Genomic DNA, 16,347 nt, shown 5'->3' with positions numbered 1-16,347 from the left:
TTTTCTAGATATGTATGGCATTTACTGGATGGTATGATTATGTTTGTTTTATTACAATTAAATGGTTTTTATATCTTAACAGAGTTGTTTAACCATCACCGTAATCAATTTTAGAACATTTTCATCACCATGGAAAGAAACCCTATACCCATTCTTCCTCATCCCTTCCAGCCCTAGGAAACTACTGACTAATCTTTCTGCCTCTATAGATTTGCGTATTCTGGATATTTCATATATATGGAATTATATAATATGTGGTCATTTGTAACTGGATTCTTTCATTTAGCATAATGTTTTCAAGATTCTTCCTTGCTATAGAATGTGTCAAGATTTCACTTCTTTTTATGTCCAAATAATGTCCCATTTTATGGATAAACCACATTTTGTTTATCCATTCATCAGATGATGGACATCTGGATTATTTTTGCTTTGGTGCTATGATGAATAATGCTGCTATAAATATTTGTGTACAAGTTTTTTTTGTAAACATGTTTTTATTTCTGTTGGGTATATGCCTAGGAGTGGACTTGCTGGGTCATATGGTAACTCAGTTTAATTTTTTGAGGAATTTCCAGATTATACCAAAGGAGTTGTATCATTTTACATTCCACCAGCAATATATGAGATTTGATTTCTCCACATCCTGGCCAACACTTGTTATTATTTATCCTTTTGATTGGTAGCCATCCTTGTGGATATGAAGTGGTACCTCGTGGGTTTGATTTGCATTTCCCTGATAGCTAATGATGTTGAGCATTTTTTCATGTGCTTATTGGCCATTTGTATATCTTATTTGGAGAAGTGTCTATTCGGATCCTCTTCCTATATTTTAATTGGGTTTTTATTATTGAGTTGTAAGTTCTTTATATATTATAGATATAACTTTCATATCAGATGTATGATTGACAAATACTTTCTCCCATTCTTTGGACTATCTTTTTGCTTTCTTAATGGTGTTCTCTGAAACACAAACGTTTTTAATTTTGATGAATTATATTTTATCTATTTTTCTTTTGTTACTTCTGCCTTTGATGTCATAACTAAGAAACCATTGTGTAATTCAAGTCAAAGATTTATGTCTATATTTTCTTCTAAGAGTTTTATCATTTTAGCTCTTACATTTAAGTCTATAATACATATTGAGTTGATTTTTGTAAATGGCATGAGCTAAGGGTCCAATTTCATTCTTTTGCATCTGGATATCCAGTTGTCTCAGCACCATTGTTACTAAGAGTAGTTTTCCCCCATTGAATGGTCATGGCACTCTTGTTGAAAATCAATTGTCTGTAAATGTGAGGTGTTTTTTGGGGGGGGTCTCAATTCTATTCCATTGATTCATAAATCTATCATTATTACAGTGCCACACTATTTTGATTATTGTAGCTTTATAGAAAGTTTTAAAATCAGGAAGTGTGAGTCCTCCAACTTAGTTCTTCTCTTTCAAGCCTGTTTTTTGCTATTTGGGTTCCCTTAGTTTGCCATACGAATTTTAGGATCAGCTTGTCTGTTTCTGCAAAGAAGCCAGCTAGGATGTTGATAGGCAATGATAGATTGCATTGAACCTGTAGATCAGTTTGGAGAATGTTGCCATCTAAACAATATTAAGTCTTCCAATTCATGACATGCCACGTGGTGAGAATTAATTGAGTGTAAGGAATTTAGAGACTGAGATAGCTTAAACGCTTTACATTACCATTGGGGTGATGGTTGGAAAAGATATAGTCCTTCTTCCTGTTTGGAAAACCCAAAATTATGGGGTGTCTTGGCTTTTAAGTTTCTTGGCATTTAAAATTCTGTCCTCATGTATTAATGTTTTTCATAAATCTACAAAGGGAGAATTTTTTTATTTTTTTGTATATATTTTTTATTGTATATATTTTTTTCAGCTTTATTTGAGGATATAATTGACATACAACATTGTGTAAGTTTAAGGTAACAGCATGTTGATTTGATACTCAGATATTTAGCAAAATGATTATTACAGTAGTGTTAGCTTACACCTCTAGCATGTTACATAATTACCATTTCTTTTTTGTGGTGAGAACATTTAAGATCTACTCTCTTAGTAACTTTCAACTACAGTATTAACTATAATCACCATTATTGTCTATATTAAAATGTTTTTCTAATATGTTGTGGAAATTGTCTTTACTGATTTTTTATTTTTATACCATTTGTATTTTAAATTACTTTCAATATTTAAATTTTATTCTTGGCCTTATAGACATTGAACATGGGCACACTATTTTTTTTTTTTTTTTTTGCGGTACGCGGGCCTCTCACTGTTGTGGCCTCTCCCATTGTGGAGCACAGGCTCTGGACACGCAAGCTCAGCGGCCATGGCTCACGGGCCCAGCCGCTCTGCAGCACGTGGGATCCTCCCAGACCAGGGCACGAACCCGTGTCCCCTGCATCTGCAGGCGGACTCTCAACCACTGCGCCACCAGGGAAGCCCTCACTATTTTTTTTTTAACATCTTTATTGGAGTATAATTGCTTTACAATGGTGTGTTAGTTTCTGCTTTATAACAAAATGAATCAGAAAATGAATGAATTTATACCTATAAATATATCCCCATATCCCCTTCCTCTTGTGTCTCCCTCCCACCCTCCCTATCCCACCCCTCTAGGTGGTCACAAAGCACCAAGCTGCTCTCCCTGTGCTATGTGGCTGATTCCCACTAGCTATCTATTTTACATTTGGTAGTATATATAAGTCCATGCCACTCTCTCACTTCGTCTCAGCTTACCCTTCCCCCTCCCCATGTCCTCAAGTCCATTCTCTACGTCTGCATCTTTATTCCTGTCCTGCCTCTAGGTTCTTCAGAACATTTTTATTTTTATTTTTATTAGATTCCATATATATGTGTTAGCATGAGGTATTTGTTTTTCTCTTTCTGACTTACTTCACTCTGTATGACAGACTCTAGGTCCATTCACCTCACTACAAATACCTCAATTTCATTTCTTTTTATGGCTGAGTAATATTCCATTGTATATATGTGCCACATCTTCTTTATCCATTCATCTGTCGATGGACACTTAGGTTGCTTCCATGTCCTGGCTATCGTGAATAGAGCTGCAGTGAACATTGTGGTACATGACTCTTGTTGAATTATGGTTTTCCCAGGGTATATGCCCAGTAGTGGGATTGCTGGGTCATATGGTAGTTCTATTTTTAGTTTTTTAAGGAACCTCCATACTGTTCTCCATAGTGGCTGTATCAATTTACATTCCCACCAACAGTGCAAGAGGGTTCCCTTTTCTCTACACCCTATCCGGCATTTACTGTTTGTAGATTTTTTGATGATGGCCATTCTGACTGGTGTGAGGTGATACCTCATTGTAGTTTTGATTTGCATTTCTCTAATGATTAGTGATGTTGAGCATTCTTTCATGTGTTTGTTGGCAATCTGTATATCTTCTTTGGGCTCACTATTTCTAAATATATTTTGAACTCAGGAAATATTAAAAAAATGTTGTTTTATGTCTAATTTATATAGTCATATAGCATACTGTTTTAAGCAAAATAAGCTTTTATAGGTTGATGGATAACAGTTGTATTTTGAATTTTTTAAATGAACAGTAGTATGTTGTTATTTCCGTGATTTATGAATACATCTTTAAGAGAGAAAGTATCATATTTTGTCAATATTTTTCAGGAGACAAAATGCTATGTTTTTTTTTTGTTTGTTTGTTTGTTTTAAATGCTATGTTTATAAGTCAGTTATTCTCACCCCATGCCCCTAATTTACTGGGTCTAGAAATACCTGAATCATTGTTGGTATGCCACTGACTATCAGTAGTAGTAATGTAAATGGGGTGTTATGGCAGTTTTAAACTTAGTAATTAATGAAAAACTCTGACAGTATTCTAAAGTATTAATATCTCATTTTTCCTTTTTAGGCTTTCTAACCAGGTTTGAGTTAATACAGCTAGTGCCTCCAGGTAATGTGCCAATAAATGAATTTCTAAATTAGTTTAATTTAAATTTAAAAGGATTTTGGCATGACAAAATGGGGACTGGCATTTAAAAGCTGTGCTTTATATAACACATGCTGTTTACCCCCACCAGTCTGTTGAGCTTTGCCCACTTTCAGAAGAGTAACTTTATGGGTTTGAAAAAGCAGTAAGCATAGCTTAAACAGGTTCTTTGACCTTCCATTTTTTCATAATTTTATCTAATAATCATCAGATAATTTTTTTAGTCCTGGCTCAGCTTCTTTCAAGTGTTTGCTTTTGGCTGTGTCGTAATTTGTAGAGTGAGTGAGTGAGAGTGTGTGTTTGTGTGTGTGTGAAACCCAAAGCCATCTTCTCTGTTGATGCTAGAACAGGGTTGGCAAACGACAGCCCCCAGGCCAAATCCAACCTGCAGTCTGTTTTTGTATGGCCTGTGAGTTAAGAATGGCTTCTACATTTTTAAGAATTAAGATTTACTTCATATACTATAAAATTCACCATTTTCAAGTGTACAATTCAATTGTTTTTAGTATGTTCACAAGATTGTGTGACCATCACCCTATCTGATTTTAGAATTTTTATTACCCTCAAAAGAAACCCTCTACTCATTAGCAGTCGCTCCTCATTCCCTCCTCCTTCCAACCCCTAGCCACCACTAATCTACTTACTATCTCTAATTGATTTGCTCATTCTGGACATTTCATATAAATGGAATCACAATTTGTGCCCTTTTATGTCTGGCTTCTTTCACTTAGCAAAATGTTTTCAAAGTTCATCCTTGTTGAAGCATATATCAGTATTTCCTTCCTTTTTATGACTAAATAATGTTCTTTTATATGAATATGCCGAATTTTGTTTATCCATTCATCAGTTGATAGACATTAGAGTTGTTTCCCCTTCTGGATATTATGAGTAACGCTTCTGTGAACATTCATGTACAAGTTTTCACACATGAAAACACATGAATATGTGTTTTCTGTTCTCTTGGGTATGTATTTGGGTATATACCTAGGGGTGGAATGGCTGGGTCACATAGTAACTCCATGTTTAACTTTTATTTTTTTTTTTTTTGCGGTACGCGGGCCTCTCACTGTTGTGGCCTCTCCCGTTGCGAAGCACAGGCTCCGGACGCGCAGGCCCAGCGGCCATGGCTCAAGGGCCCAGCCGCTCCGCAGCATGTGGGATCTTCCCGGACCGGGGCACGAACCTGTGTCCCCTGCATCAGCAGACGGACTCTCAACCACTGTGCCACCAGGGAAGCCCTCCATGTTTAACTTTTTAAGGAACTGCCAAACTGTCTTTGGCTTTTACATTTTTAAATGGTTGGAAAGAAATTTTTTTAAAGGAGAATATTTATTGATACATGAAAATTATATGAAATTCAAATTTCATCATCTGTGATGTTTTATCCATGCTCATTCATAGAAGTATTGTTTATGGCTGCTTTTGTGCTGGAATGAGAGTTCAGTAGTTGTGACTATATGGCTTGCAAAGCCTAAAATATTTATTCTCTGGCCCTTGCAGGAAAAGTTTGAGACCTCTGTGCTGGAATCATGGGACTTTAGGAGGAAACTGTTCTGTGATGACTTTGTTTTGTGTTATGCAAGAGACCTGAGCTAGTGAGAGCAAGTAGGAACTGCCACCTGGTGACACCACTTCTCAGAGTTTCTCAATGTGGCTGATTATCTGGTGATTTTAGAGTCTGTGTGTATGTGTGTGTGTGCATGTGAGAGAGAGAGAGAGAGAGAGAGGATACCTAAAACTCAGAAACATTTCTAATACTCTTCTCATATTTGCTAACATAAGCTTTGCCCTTTCCCTTCCCAGCTTCACAGTTTTAACTTGTAAAAAGCATCCCCAAATGCTGAGGAAACCTTTATTTATATTTTGGTGAACATGTTTCTTGCTATTTCTCTGTGGTTAGAAGAACACATGGATATGGAATTTTTACGTAAATAATGTCACATACATTTTCTTCTCTTACTAACTTCCCCAATTACATGTTACTGTTATACTGTAATTTTTAAAAACAGATTGAAAAGCATTATTTTTGGTATCATGAAGAATTTCATGAATTTACTTATGTGTTTTTATAGGTCTATAAAAAGTCTGTAAATAATATTTGGGGTTTTACTTTTTCACTCTACATTGTTACCTGTAGGTAACTTATTTGTCATTTTCAATAGGTATGTATTTTCCATAGTGTTATTACCAATCTTAAATTGATATTGCTGCTCATTAGGATTTCTTTGTCTTTCATATATTTATAACAATTATTTTTTCTCTTGATATATTTGTAAAGAATAGAATTGCTAGATTGAACCATATCTTATAACCCGAGAGTAAACTGATCCCCAGCAAGTTTCCATTATTTCTACTGCATTCAGCACTGTATAGAGTGCCTGTTCCCCATATCCTAGCTAATGCTGGATGCTATCATTTGGATTTTTTGTGTTTATAAAGTGTGTAATAATTCTTTAAAATATATTTCACCATATTTTCCGGTCCCTTCTTTTTAGATATGATTTGTGACAACCTTAACATTTTAAATTTACTTCAGAAATTTTCCATTTTCCCATATTATAATTTGTTTTCTTTCTTTCCTTCTGTATAGTATGACTGTCAGTGTCCTTTGATTACTTGTGGAGTGATGTCTGCATATTAACATTGCATTTTGGTATAAATTCCTGATATTTTCACCAAAGTTTTAAATCAGTTATGCTTAACACATATGTATTTCCCCTGTTTTGTTGCATTATTTTGATATTTTATTGTGTGAAACTTTCTTTTTCTTAAGAAAGCATAGGAGAAGGAAGGTGAGTCTGGTAGATGCCTCAGCTAAAGCAGAGGTGGCTGTGGAGGCTTTTATGAGGATCATGGCCCTGCCTACTGTGGCTGCTCTGCAGCAGGTCAAGGGCCCCAGTGGAGTGGAGTGGACCCAGTAGTCTGTAGTTCTTTCTTCTGCTGCTTAGTTTGTTGGCAGAGGCATGTCCTGAAAACAGATAAGAACCCCACTCTCGGTGGGTCTAGGGATGGACACACTTGTATATGTCAGTGCTTTCTTAGGTAGGCAGAACAGAGGGAAGATCAGAGATGCCTCCTACCTGCTTTTCAGAAATTCTCACTGAATGTTTTTTAGCCTAAAAGTAGCAGGCTAAAATCAGGGCATTGAGTTTTCTTCCATAATTTTTTTTTTTTTTTTTTTTTTTTTGCGGTACGTGGGCCTCTCACTGTTGTGGCCTCTCCCGTTGCGGAGCACAGGCTCCGGACACGCAGGCTCAGTGGCCATGGCTCACGGGCCCAGCCGCTACACGGCATGTGGGATCCTCCCGGACTGGGGCACGAACCCATGTCCCCTGCATCGGCAGGCGGACTCTCAACCACTGTGCCACCAGGGAAGCCCCATTCCATAAGTTTTTTATTTGACCCAATTTTATGTTCAAACGTATGTCACTGTTAACTGGCAAGTTATATTTTAGTATGCTAACAAAATAGAAGCAGGACCATTTTGATCTTATTTAATTTTTCGTGAGTTAAAAAGATTACCCAATATCTATAATAAATATCCTCACTGTAAAAATTGTAAATAACAAAATAATATAAAACGAAAAGTAAAAATTCACATTCTTCAACAACCTCTGACAATAATTACAATTAACAATTTGTTGTATATCTTTCTTAGGCCTTTTATAATGCATTTAATATGTATAATGCATTTAGTATATTCAACCAATTCTGAAATATATAGACATATACACAAACACACACTCACATATATATACATAAATATTAAATATGTCTAATATTTAGTATATGTTTATTTAATGTATATATGTATATATATAGGTTGAATGTATATTTCCTGCAACTTTTTAAAATTTGGTATATTTTTGACTGCCAGTTTTTTTTTACTTGACCGGAAATCCACCTGTGAGAAGGTTGCAAGAATGGTTCAAAATTGTGATGACTGGAGAATATTGAAGCTGGGTGCATGCTTACAGGTTATAACTCAGAAGTTAATCAGATACAAAGTGGGGGCTTTATTGTACTTGTCTTCCTTTTGTCTACAATCCTTCAATTTCAGATTGTAATTTTAGTGGAATTAAACTTGAATTGCTTGATATAATTAATTTTGTTTAGCTTCAGATGCATTACAGATTGATCCATTAATTTGTCCAACATATGTTTATTGAAGGTGTACTTAGAAAATGCCCTACACTGTGCCATTTCCTGGTGGTATGCCAGTGGCACCAGGTACAGAGTGGTGATGGTGAGCCGCCTTGATCTGCTGGTTCTTGATACTAGCTAATTAAGTAAAAATTATTTGCTTAAAGTCTCAAGTGGACTGTGCTGTGGGGTCCCATGGGCCACATTTAGGTTCTCAGGGAACAATTCTTCTTTGGCCGAATTGTTACCTTTTCATTTTGTTGTAGATATTACTGTATTTGATATTGTTTCATAGCACTTTCAAACACACTTACTATAATCAAAAGACATATTATGACCATTAAGTTTGTGATACAAGTACCTCAGATTTGCATACAACTTTACTTCTAAAGAATGAAGAGATCCAATGATTTGGCTTAGAAGTAATAAAGACTCCTCTGGGTCTTCAGTTTACGAAGATGGGAAAAAGCAAATAGACACAGGAGGGCAGCATAATTCTGTTTGACAGTGAGCTTGGTGCTTTTTTTTTATTGACCTCTTACACAGAAACTTCTACTTTGGGATAAGTCATGTATATTCAGTCCAGCTGTAAAATGCTCTTTTTTAGTGGGCACCCATTCCGTGAATCAGAGCTTGATTTTTTTTTAAATTAATTTATTTTTGGCTGCGTTGGGTCTTCGTTGCTGCTCGCAGGCGTTCTTTAGTTGCGGTGAGTGGGGGCTACTCTTTGTTGTGGTGCGCGGGCTTCTCATCGCGGTGGCTTCTCTTGTTGCGGAACGCGGGCTCTAGGCACGCGGGCTCAGTAATTGTGGCTCACGGGCTCTAGAGTGAGGGCTCAGTAGTTGTGGCACACGGGCTTAGTTGCTCCGCAGCATATGGAATCTTCCCGGACCAGGGCTCGAACCCGTGTCCCCTGCATTGGCAGGTGGATTCTTAATGACTGCACTACCAGGGAAGCCCCAGAGCTTGATTTTATACTTCATAGTGATGTTTACTAGGCATCAGCAAGGAAAGAACTCCTGCCTCAGATGATCTGGTTTTGAATTCCTGCTTTGCCATTTGGCATCATGACAAGTGTCTTCAACTCTCAGAGCCTCATTTATCTGTAAAGAAGGAATCAAGTGAGACTCCATATGGGGAAGCAAGCTGTCAATTCTGATATGCTCTCTAAATACTAGATGTTTCTAGAAGCAGTATCGTTATTAAAATTATTATTTCTCTTAAAGTCTCATTTGTTTCCTTTTTCAGAGAGAAGTTTTTCACTAATGGCATTGACGATGTCCCTGTCTGTGCCGTTAGCCTATTAAGAACACCAAGCTTTTTCAGGCATTTTACTTGGCTTATGAGACTTGCTCAGCCTGTGCACATGTTTATTTATTATTTATAACCTAGGCTCTTGCTGTAACATCCCCTTGGTGTGCTGACATTTTCACACTGGGTGGTAGTTTGGATCTTTAGAAAATGACCAAACCAGACAGATAGAATTGAGAAGCTTCACAACCTTCTGTTTCTCTAAGCCTATTTCAGTTTCTTTTTTATTCCAGTGATTCCAAAGATAGCAGATAACTCACTTCCAATTCTCGGACCTCTCATTTTTATCTTAATTCTTGCTAAATGTATGAATAGTAAGTAATAGCTATCATTTTGGATGCAGTGACAAGAACTAGCCAAAAACATATGAAAGGAAAAAGGAAAAGCCCACTGTGTAGAGCATCATAGCAGGTGTTTGTTCCCAATAGGAACATACGATCGAAAACACACGATGTTTGTGCAGACCAGCGTAGTGTGGGGAGCACTGCTGAGCTGGTATCACAGATCATGGAATGTATGATGCTAATTAAGTTAAGAATCTCAAGGTGAGATTATCCTGGATTTAGAGTGAGCCCTAAATCCAGTACCTTTTTTTAAATATATGTATAAATTTATTTAGTTAATTTTTTGCTGTGTTGGTTCTTTGTTGCCGCATGCGGGCTTTCTTTAGTTGCGGCAAGCTAGGGCTACTGTTTGTTACGGTGCGCGGGTTTCTCATTGAGGTGTTTTCTCTTGTTGTGGAGCACAGGCTCTAGGCGGGCTTCAGTAGTTGCAGCATGCGGGCTCAGTAGTTGTGGCACACGGGCTTAGTTGCTCTGTGGCATGTGGGATCTTCCCGGACCAGGGATTGAACCTATGTCCCCTGCATTGACAGGCAGATTCTTAACCACTGCGCCACCAGGGAAGTCCAAAGACGGACAAATCTTTAAGGTAGAGATGACCTCGGTGTGTTTGAGGGACAGCAAGAAGGGCAGGAGGGATGCTATGGAATGACCAAGGAGGAGAGTGATAATAAAGAAAGTAGGAGAGGTGATTAGAGGCTTGACTATACAGAGCCTTAAAGGCTAGGATAAGATGCTTAGATTTTATTCTAATATGATGGCAAGCCTATTGGAAGGTTTAACCACGTGAAAGTCACAATCTGATGTAACCTCACAGTGTGTAGGGAATAGATTTGAGTTCAGGAAGAATGGAAGCAGGGAGACCAGCTAGGAGGTCGTGGCAGCAGTCCAGGAGAGAGGAGGGTGGGGGCTTGGATCATGGTGGGGGCTTGGACCATGGTGGTAGCTGTAATAATAGAGAGAAGGGAACAAAATTTAGATTTATTTTGGAGATATAGTCAACAGAACTTGCTAATGGATTGATGTAAGGAGTGAGAGTGGAATCAAGGATAAATCCTAGATTTTTGGCTTGAGTAACTAGTACTGGTTCCTCTGATGGGAAGGTAGAGGAGAGCTGATTTGTGGAAAAAAGTCAAGAGTTCTATTTTGGACCTGTTATTTTGGAGATACTATAAGACACTTAAGGTGAAACTTGAAAGATGAATAGAATTTCAGCAGGATGGGGAGGAAGAAAGGATGTTTTGTAAGAAATAGCATAAGCTGAGGAAGTACAGAGCAGACGAGGGAAAGACACATCATCAGTCCTTTGTGGCTGGAGCATGTCTGAGAAGGGAAGAAGAGAAAGAAATATGATGAAAAATGTAGAACACATTGTTTTTGCACTTTGATCCTTGTTAGAATCCAAACATTCATATTAAATGGAATAAGTAGGAAGAAATTAATCCATCATATTATTTGATGTAAGGTCAGTTATTTTCTACACTTGCACCAAAATATACCCTCATCAGAATTCTTCAGACAAATAAAATAGGAGTCACAAAACAGTAAAGTTGAGACAGGCTGGGACCTGGGACCCTTTGCTACAATGCCTACACCTGGACACATCTATCCTCCAGCAATGAAACACAAAGAAACTATATGGGACTAAAAATAACTGCGTGCATGGGCAGTTGGGGCAAATTCTGGACAAAAGATACAAAGAGACCAAAAAACCCACCTGCCACTTCTGAAGAGACTGGAGCAAAAACAGGGTGTCGGGGAGCAAATGCAGGGTCCTGAGCATGCCGCCTGCACTCAATACATCCCACTGGAGGGGTGGGCAAAACACCTAAGCCACCCTCTGGCCTGATCCCTGGACACACCCCTACCCTCACCCCCTTATAAGGAACCAGCTCGTCCGGCGTCTGGGACCGAGCAAGCAAGGGAAACATTTGGTTTTGCTCCCACCTGAGGTCGCAGGGGCCCCAATAAAGCCTTGCCTGAGTTTCTTATCTGGCCTCTAGTCAATTGCTATTGATTGGGGAAGGCCAGGAACCCTGGTCAGTATCAAAGCTACCTCACTGACTACAGCTAATTTTTTGGTGGTGCTCTGTACAGGGGCCACTCTTGGTCCAAACCACTTGTATAGCACCTGTTTTGTAGAAGGCACCTTCTCCATCATTTAGCTCAGTGATTCTTCAATTTTTTTTTTTTTTTTTTTTTTTTTTGTACGCGGGCCTCTCACTGCTGTGGCCTCTCCCGTTGCGGAGCACAGGCTCCGGACGCGCAGGCTCAGCGGCCATGGCTCACGCGCCCAGCCGCTCTGCGGCATGTGGGATCTTCCCAGGCCAGGGCCCGAACCCGTGTCCTCTGCATTGGCAGGCGGACTCTCAACCACTGCGCCAGCAGGAAAGCCCATAGCTCAGTGATTCTTAATCATATTACACCCAAGATGATCTTTTGGTAATGAGTATTTCATACTATCTCTTTTACCGTACTGAAATAATATTCACAGTTAATATAACCAATTATATAGGTCACTGCAAAAAATATATAGTATTCCAGCCATAATATAAAGGAGAAATACAAAGGAAAATTATTTAAAATAAAATGACATGTATACTAATATGTAGATGTTGAGCAAAATGTAATATTTGGATGTGATATGATTTTCAAAATGCCAAAAGGGTCTTGGTAAATATCCAAACAAAGCAAAGTACACTTGTTCCTTAATTTACCTGGTACCTGTATTCCTGAAAATTCAGTGTATTTTTAAGTTGTACAAAAAAATGCTTTGTGTTTATATGTAACAGTTAGATTCCAGGCTCAGATAACTATAAAAAGTTTTCTTGCCTGAAAGAATGTCTGGTAGGGTGTTAAAAAGTCGAGCAGGAGTGTCTTGAGCATTGCAGGATACCTTGAACTTTGGTTCCTGCCTGTGAAATTTCTCCACAAATTTCCAAAATGTCCCTGGGTTTGTTACCAGTACTGCTGAGAACCACAGCTCTGGCTGTTCTCTGAGCCATTGGGATGCTGACATTCCTACATCACAGAACACATGGAACCCTAGTCTACACTGTAACCTTTGAGTGAGCAGGGCATTGTCTGCCTGTTCTATCCCTAGGACCTGGCCCACGGTATGTCCTTACAAAACATTTGTCTCCTTAGAAAACATTTGTCGATGTTGGATGGAAAGAGATGGATGGAAGGTTTTCCCTTTTGTTCTATTTTGTGGAGCAACCCTTTAGGTAGTCTTTTTCTCTGCAGTGACTTGGGAAGGCTTTTAAAAATTATGCATGAGACAAAAAGTAGTAGAAGTCGTTGCCTCTTGAATAACAGGTGCTGTGATCAAAATGTCTATTTTTATCTGAGTGCCGTCTCTGCCATCACTTGTCTAAGCTTTTATTTTGTTGAACTCAGGGTTGTAGATACATCATTTTCAGAACATAAATCTGCTTATGCCTTTTTTCCTTTGTTTCTAGCGTGGGAAGAGTTGGCCTATTATGAAGAAAACACGCGGGACTTTCTCTTCCCTGTACCCAGGCTGACACCTTCGTACCCTGGGCTGTGTAGGGAGGTGCTCATGAAGACAGTTGAAGGTTTTCCGGTAAGTGATCTGTGCCCAGCTGGGCTTCTGTTGGGAGAGGGATTCTCGGGACCTGAACATTTTATTCCTGACAGGACCAGTTTGTGGGCAGATCACTTCATCTTGGTTAGTGCCCCTGATGTTCTCTTCAGCAGCCCTGATTAGATGCCCCACTCAAAATAATAAATGATACTGATTCCCACTATTGATCTGAGATGTGGGAGTCTTTTTTTTTTTTCATTAAATACATTCATTTTCGCTTTCTTCCCACATCGAAATACTCGAAGTAACCAACATTACTGTGGATTGCCCTGGTTCCTGTAGGAGTACCATAATTTAGCACCATTTATAAGAATACAGATCAAGGCATTTTTCATTATATAAAAGGTCTTAAGTACAAAAAAATTATTTTAAAGTTCAAAATTAAGCTCAAACACCCCTGGTTACTGGGGAAAAGATTGCCGAGACTGTGGTTATCTCCAGCCCCATATCCTTTCCTTGGATTACCCATGTTTTGGCGAGTTCACCCCTGTGTCACAGCTACACTCAGGAAATCAACAAGAGTGAGATAAAGCTCTGGTCAGTGTTCTCCCTCACTATTAATGAGCATTCAAAATATGGAAATATACAGATGGCCATAAAGGCCTGGTGACAGAGATATACGTAATAAATGGCTTGTTGATATGACTTTTCACTACAATTGTCTATTATCTCCAGGCTTAACGACCACTCTGTATAGTTCAGTTATACTTACTAACCCATCCCACCATTCCCAGTAATAAATTTCAATTTACCATGAAAAAAAAAGCAAATGGCACAGCTCACCTTCACCCTCCCAAATGTGGCCAGGTCTCAGGCTGTGGGACCTTGCATACTTAAGGACGTCACTTTGTGACTGCAGGCCAGTGAGCAGGCACATTCATACACACGCATACATTCCTTCTGGTCATGGCCGAGCCTACCTTGCTCCTACTGCTACTGCTACCAAGGGTGGGAGCAGCCAAACCAGTTTAGTTTTGTGCTTCTCATGGCTCCAAGTTATTAACTGGATCACACAGGTATTAATCATCAGCTGCCCATGTCTTTTTCTTTTGACCTCTCACTGTTGTGGCCTCTCCCGTTGTGGAGCACAGGCTCTGGACGCGCAGGCTCAGTGGCCATGGCTCACGGGCCCAGCCGCTCCGCGGCACGTGGGATCCTCCCAGACCGGGGCACGAACCCGTGTCCCCTGCATCGGCAGGTGGACTCTCAACCACTGCGCCACCAGGGAAGCCCCTGCCCATGTCTTAATTCACTGCATAACTCAGCACTGGCTCCCTGATCTCTCCAGCCACTCAGAAGAGATCACCGAGGTTTTCTGAAAGAGTTAAGCATTACATAGTCTTCTTCTGTTAAATAGGCAACTTAAACTTTAGAAAAAGGAATTTGCAGAATCCAGGCACCGAAGTCTTCCACTGGTTCAGACTTTTATCCTTGTATAACGTAAGCCATGGAGGTCTGTCAGGCATGAGATGTGGGAGTCTTATCTAACCATTCTAAGTCACTGCCATATTCACACCATCACATAGTTATAAAAAGGTTTCTTCTTTCACCTCTTTTTTTAATTAAAAATTTTTTAATTGAAATATAGTTGATTTACAGTGTTGTGTTAGTTTCTGGTGTATAGCAAAGTGATTCAGTTATATATATATAATTATTCCGTTTTATATATATTATATATAATATGTTATTATTTATATATATTATATATAATAATGTGTTATTTATATATATTCTTTTTCAGATTCTTTTCCATTATGGTTTATTACAGGATTTTTTTTGAATTAATTAATTTTATTTATTGTCTGCTGGGTTGGGTCTTCGCTGCCGCGCATAGGCTTTCTCTACTTGCGGCGAGCGGGGGCTACTCTTCATGGTGGTGTGTGTGCTTCTCATTGCGGTGGCTTCTCTTGTTGCAGAGCACGGGCTCTAGGCACACAGGCTTCGGTAGTTGTGACACGTGGGCTCAGTAGTTGTGGCTCGCGGGCTCTAGAACACAGGCTCAGTAGTTGTGGTGCACGGGCTTAGTTGCTCTGCGGCATGTGGGATCTTCCCTGACCAGGGCTGGAACCTGTGTCCCCTGCATTGGCAGGCAGTCTTAACCACTGTGCCACCAGGGAAATCCCTATTACAGGATACTGAATATAGTTCCCTGTGCTATATATAGTAGGACCTTGTTGTTTATCTATTCTATATGTAGCAGTTTGTATCGGCTAATCCCAAACTCCTAATTTATCCCTCCCCCACCCCCTTTCCCCTCTGGTAACCATAAATTTGTTTTTGTGTCTTTTTTCATCTCCTCTTAATGCAGACTAACTGAAAGATTTAATATCCGTTTATTTAATCATAGCTATTGTTTTAGTAACAATAATAGTAAAATAGAGTAGTGATAGTAATAATGCTACCTCTCACTTATTTTGTGCTTGGGTTTTTTCATGTGATATCTTATTTTCCTCATAACAGTTCTTAAGTCAGCCAAGGCAGATATTATGGTCTCTACTTAATGGAGGGGAAACTGTCAGAGGTTCACAGACTGATATTATCGAAGGATCTTAAAAGATACAGCAGTTATTTTTTTTTTTGATACAGCAGTTATTTAGTTGATTATCTAACTGTTTGGGGGGCATTATCTGAACCCAAATTCAAAATATTCATTTTGATGTTATCTGGGATGATTTTTAACACTGCAGAAACTCTGACAATTTTCTTTACTTTTATGTCACTTGAATGACCTGTTTTAAGGGCCACATCCTTGTGAATTATAAAAAGCATACTTAATACTCAACTTTTCTGTTACTGCCCCATGAATCACCATTATTATAATTTAATAAAGTGTTATTGTCTCCATTTTGTTGAGAGTACTGTGCAGAATACATAACACGCAGGACCCCTGTTTCTAGGATGTTTATGATGACAGGACTTCTAGTTCTAATACTTCAAACAGCAGGCATTCATCAAAAGTTCT

At 38.8% G+C, this 16,347-nt stretch overlaps 1 protein-coding gene across 8 annotated transcripts in view; it reads left to right on the top strand.

Moving 5' to 3' along the window:
* Positions 1–16,347, top strand: part of SPATA6L (spermatogenesis associated 6 like) — a 61,401-nt gene that overhangs the window by 18,475 nt on the left and 26,579 nt on the right. For all 8 annotated transcript variants that reach the window (XM_032635947.1, XM_032635940.1, XM_032635946.1 and 5 more), the window contains 2 exons: positions 3,906–3,947; positions 13,240–13,364. In XM_032635947.1, the coding sequence (XP_032491838.1) occupies positions 3,906–3,947; positions 13,240–13,364 (167 nt within the window). The remainder of the gene's footprint in view (positions 1–3,905; positions 3,948–13,239; positions 13,365–16,347) is intronic.

Source organism: Phocoena sinus, chromosome 6 (genome assembly GCF_008692025.1).
Source record: "Phocoena sinus isolate mPhoSin1 chromosome 6, mPhoSin1.pri, whole genome shotgun sequence".
Taxonomy (NCBI): Eukaryota; Metazoa; Chordata; class Mammalia; order Artiodactyla; family Phocoenidae; genus Phocoena; species Phocoena sinus.
The sequence above is the reverse complement of the archived record's forward strand: the minus strand, read 5'-3'. Positions and strand labels throughout refer to the sequence as shown.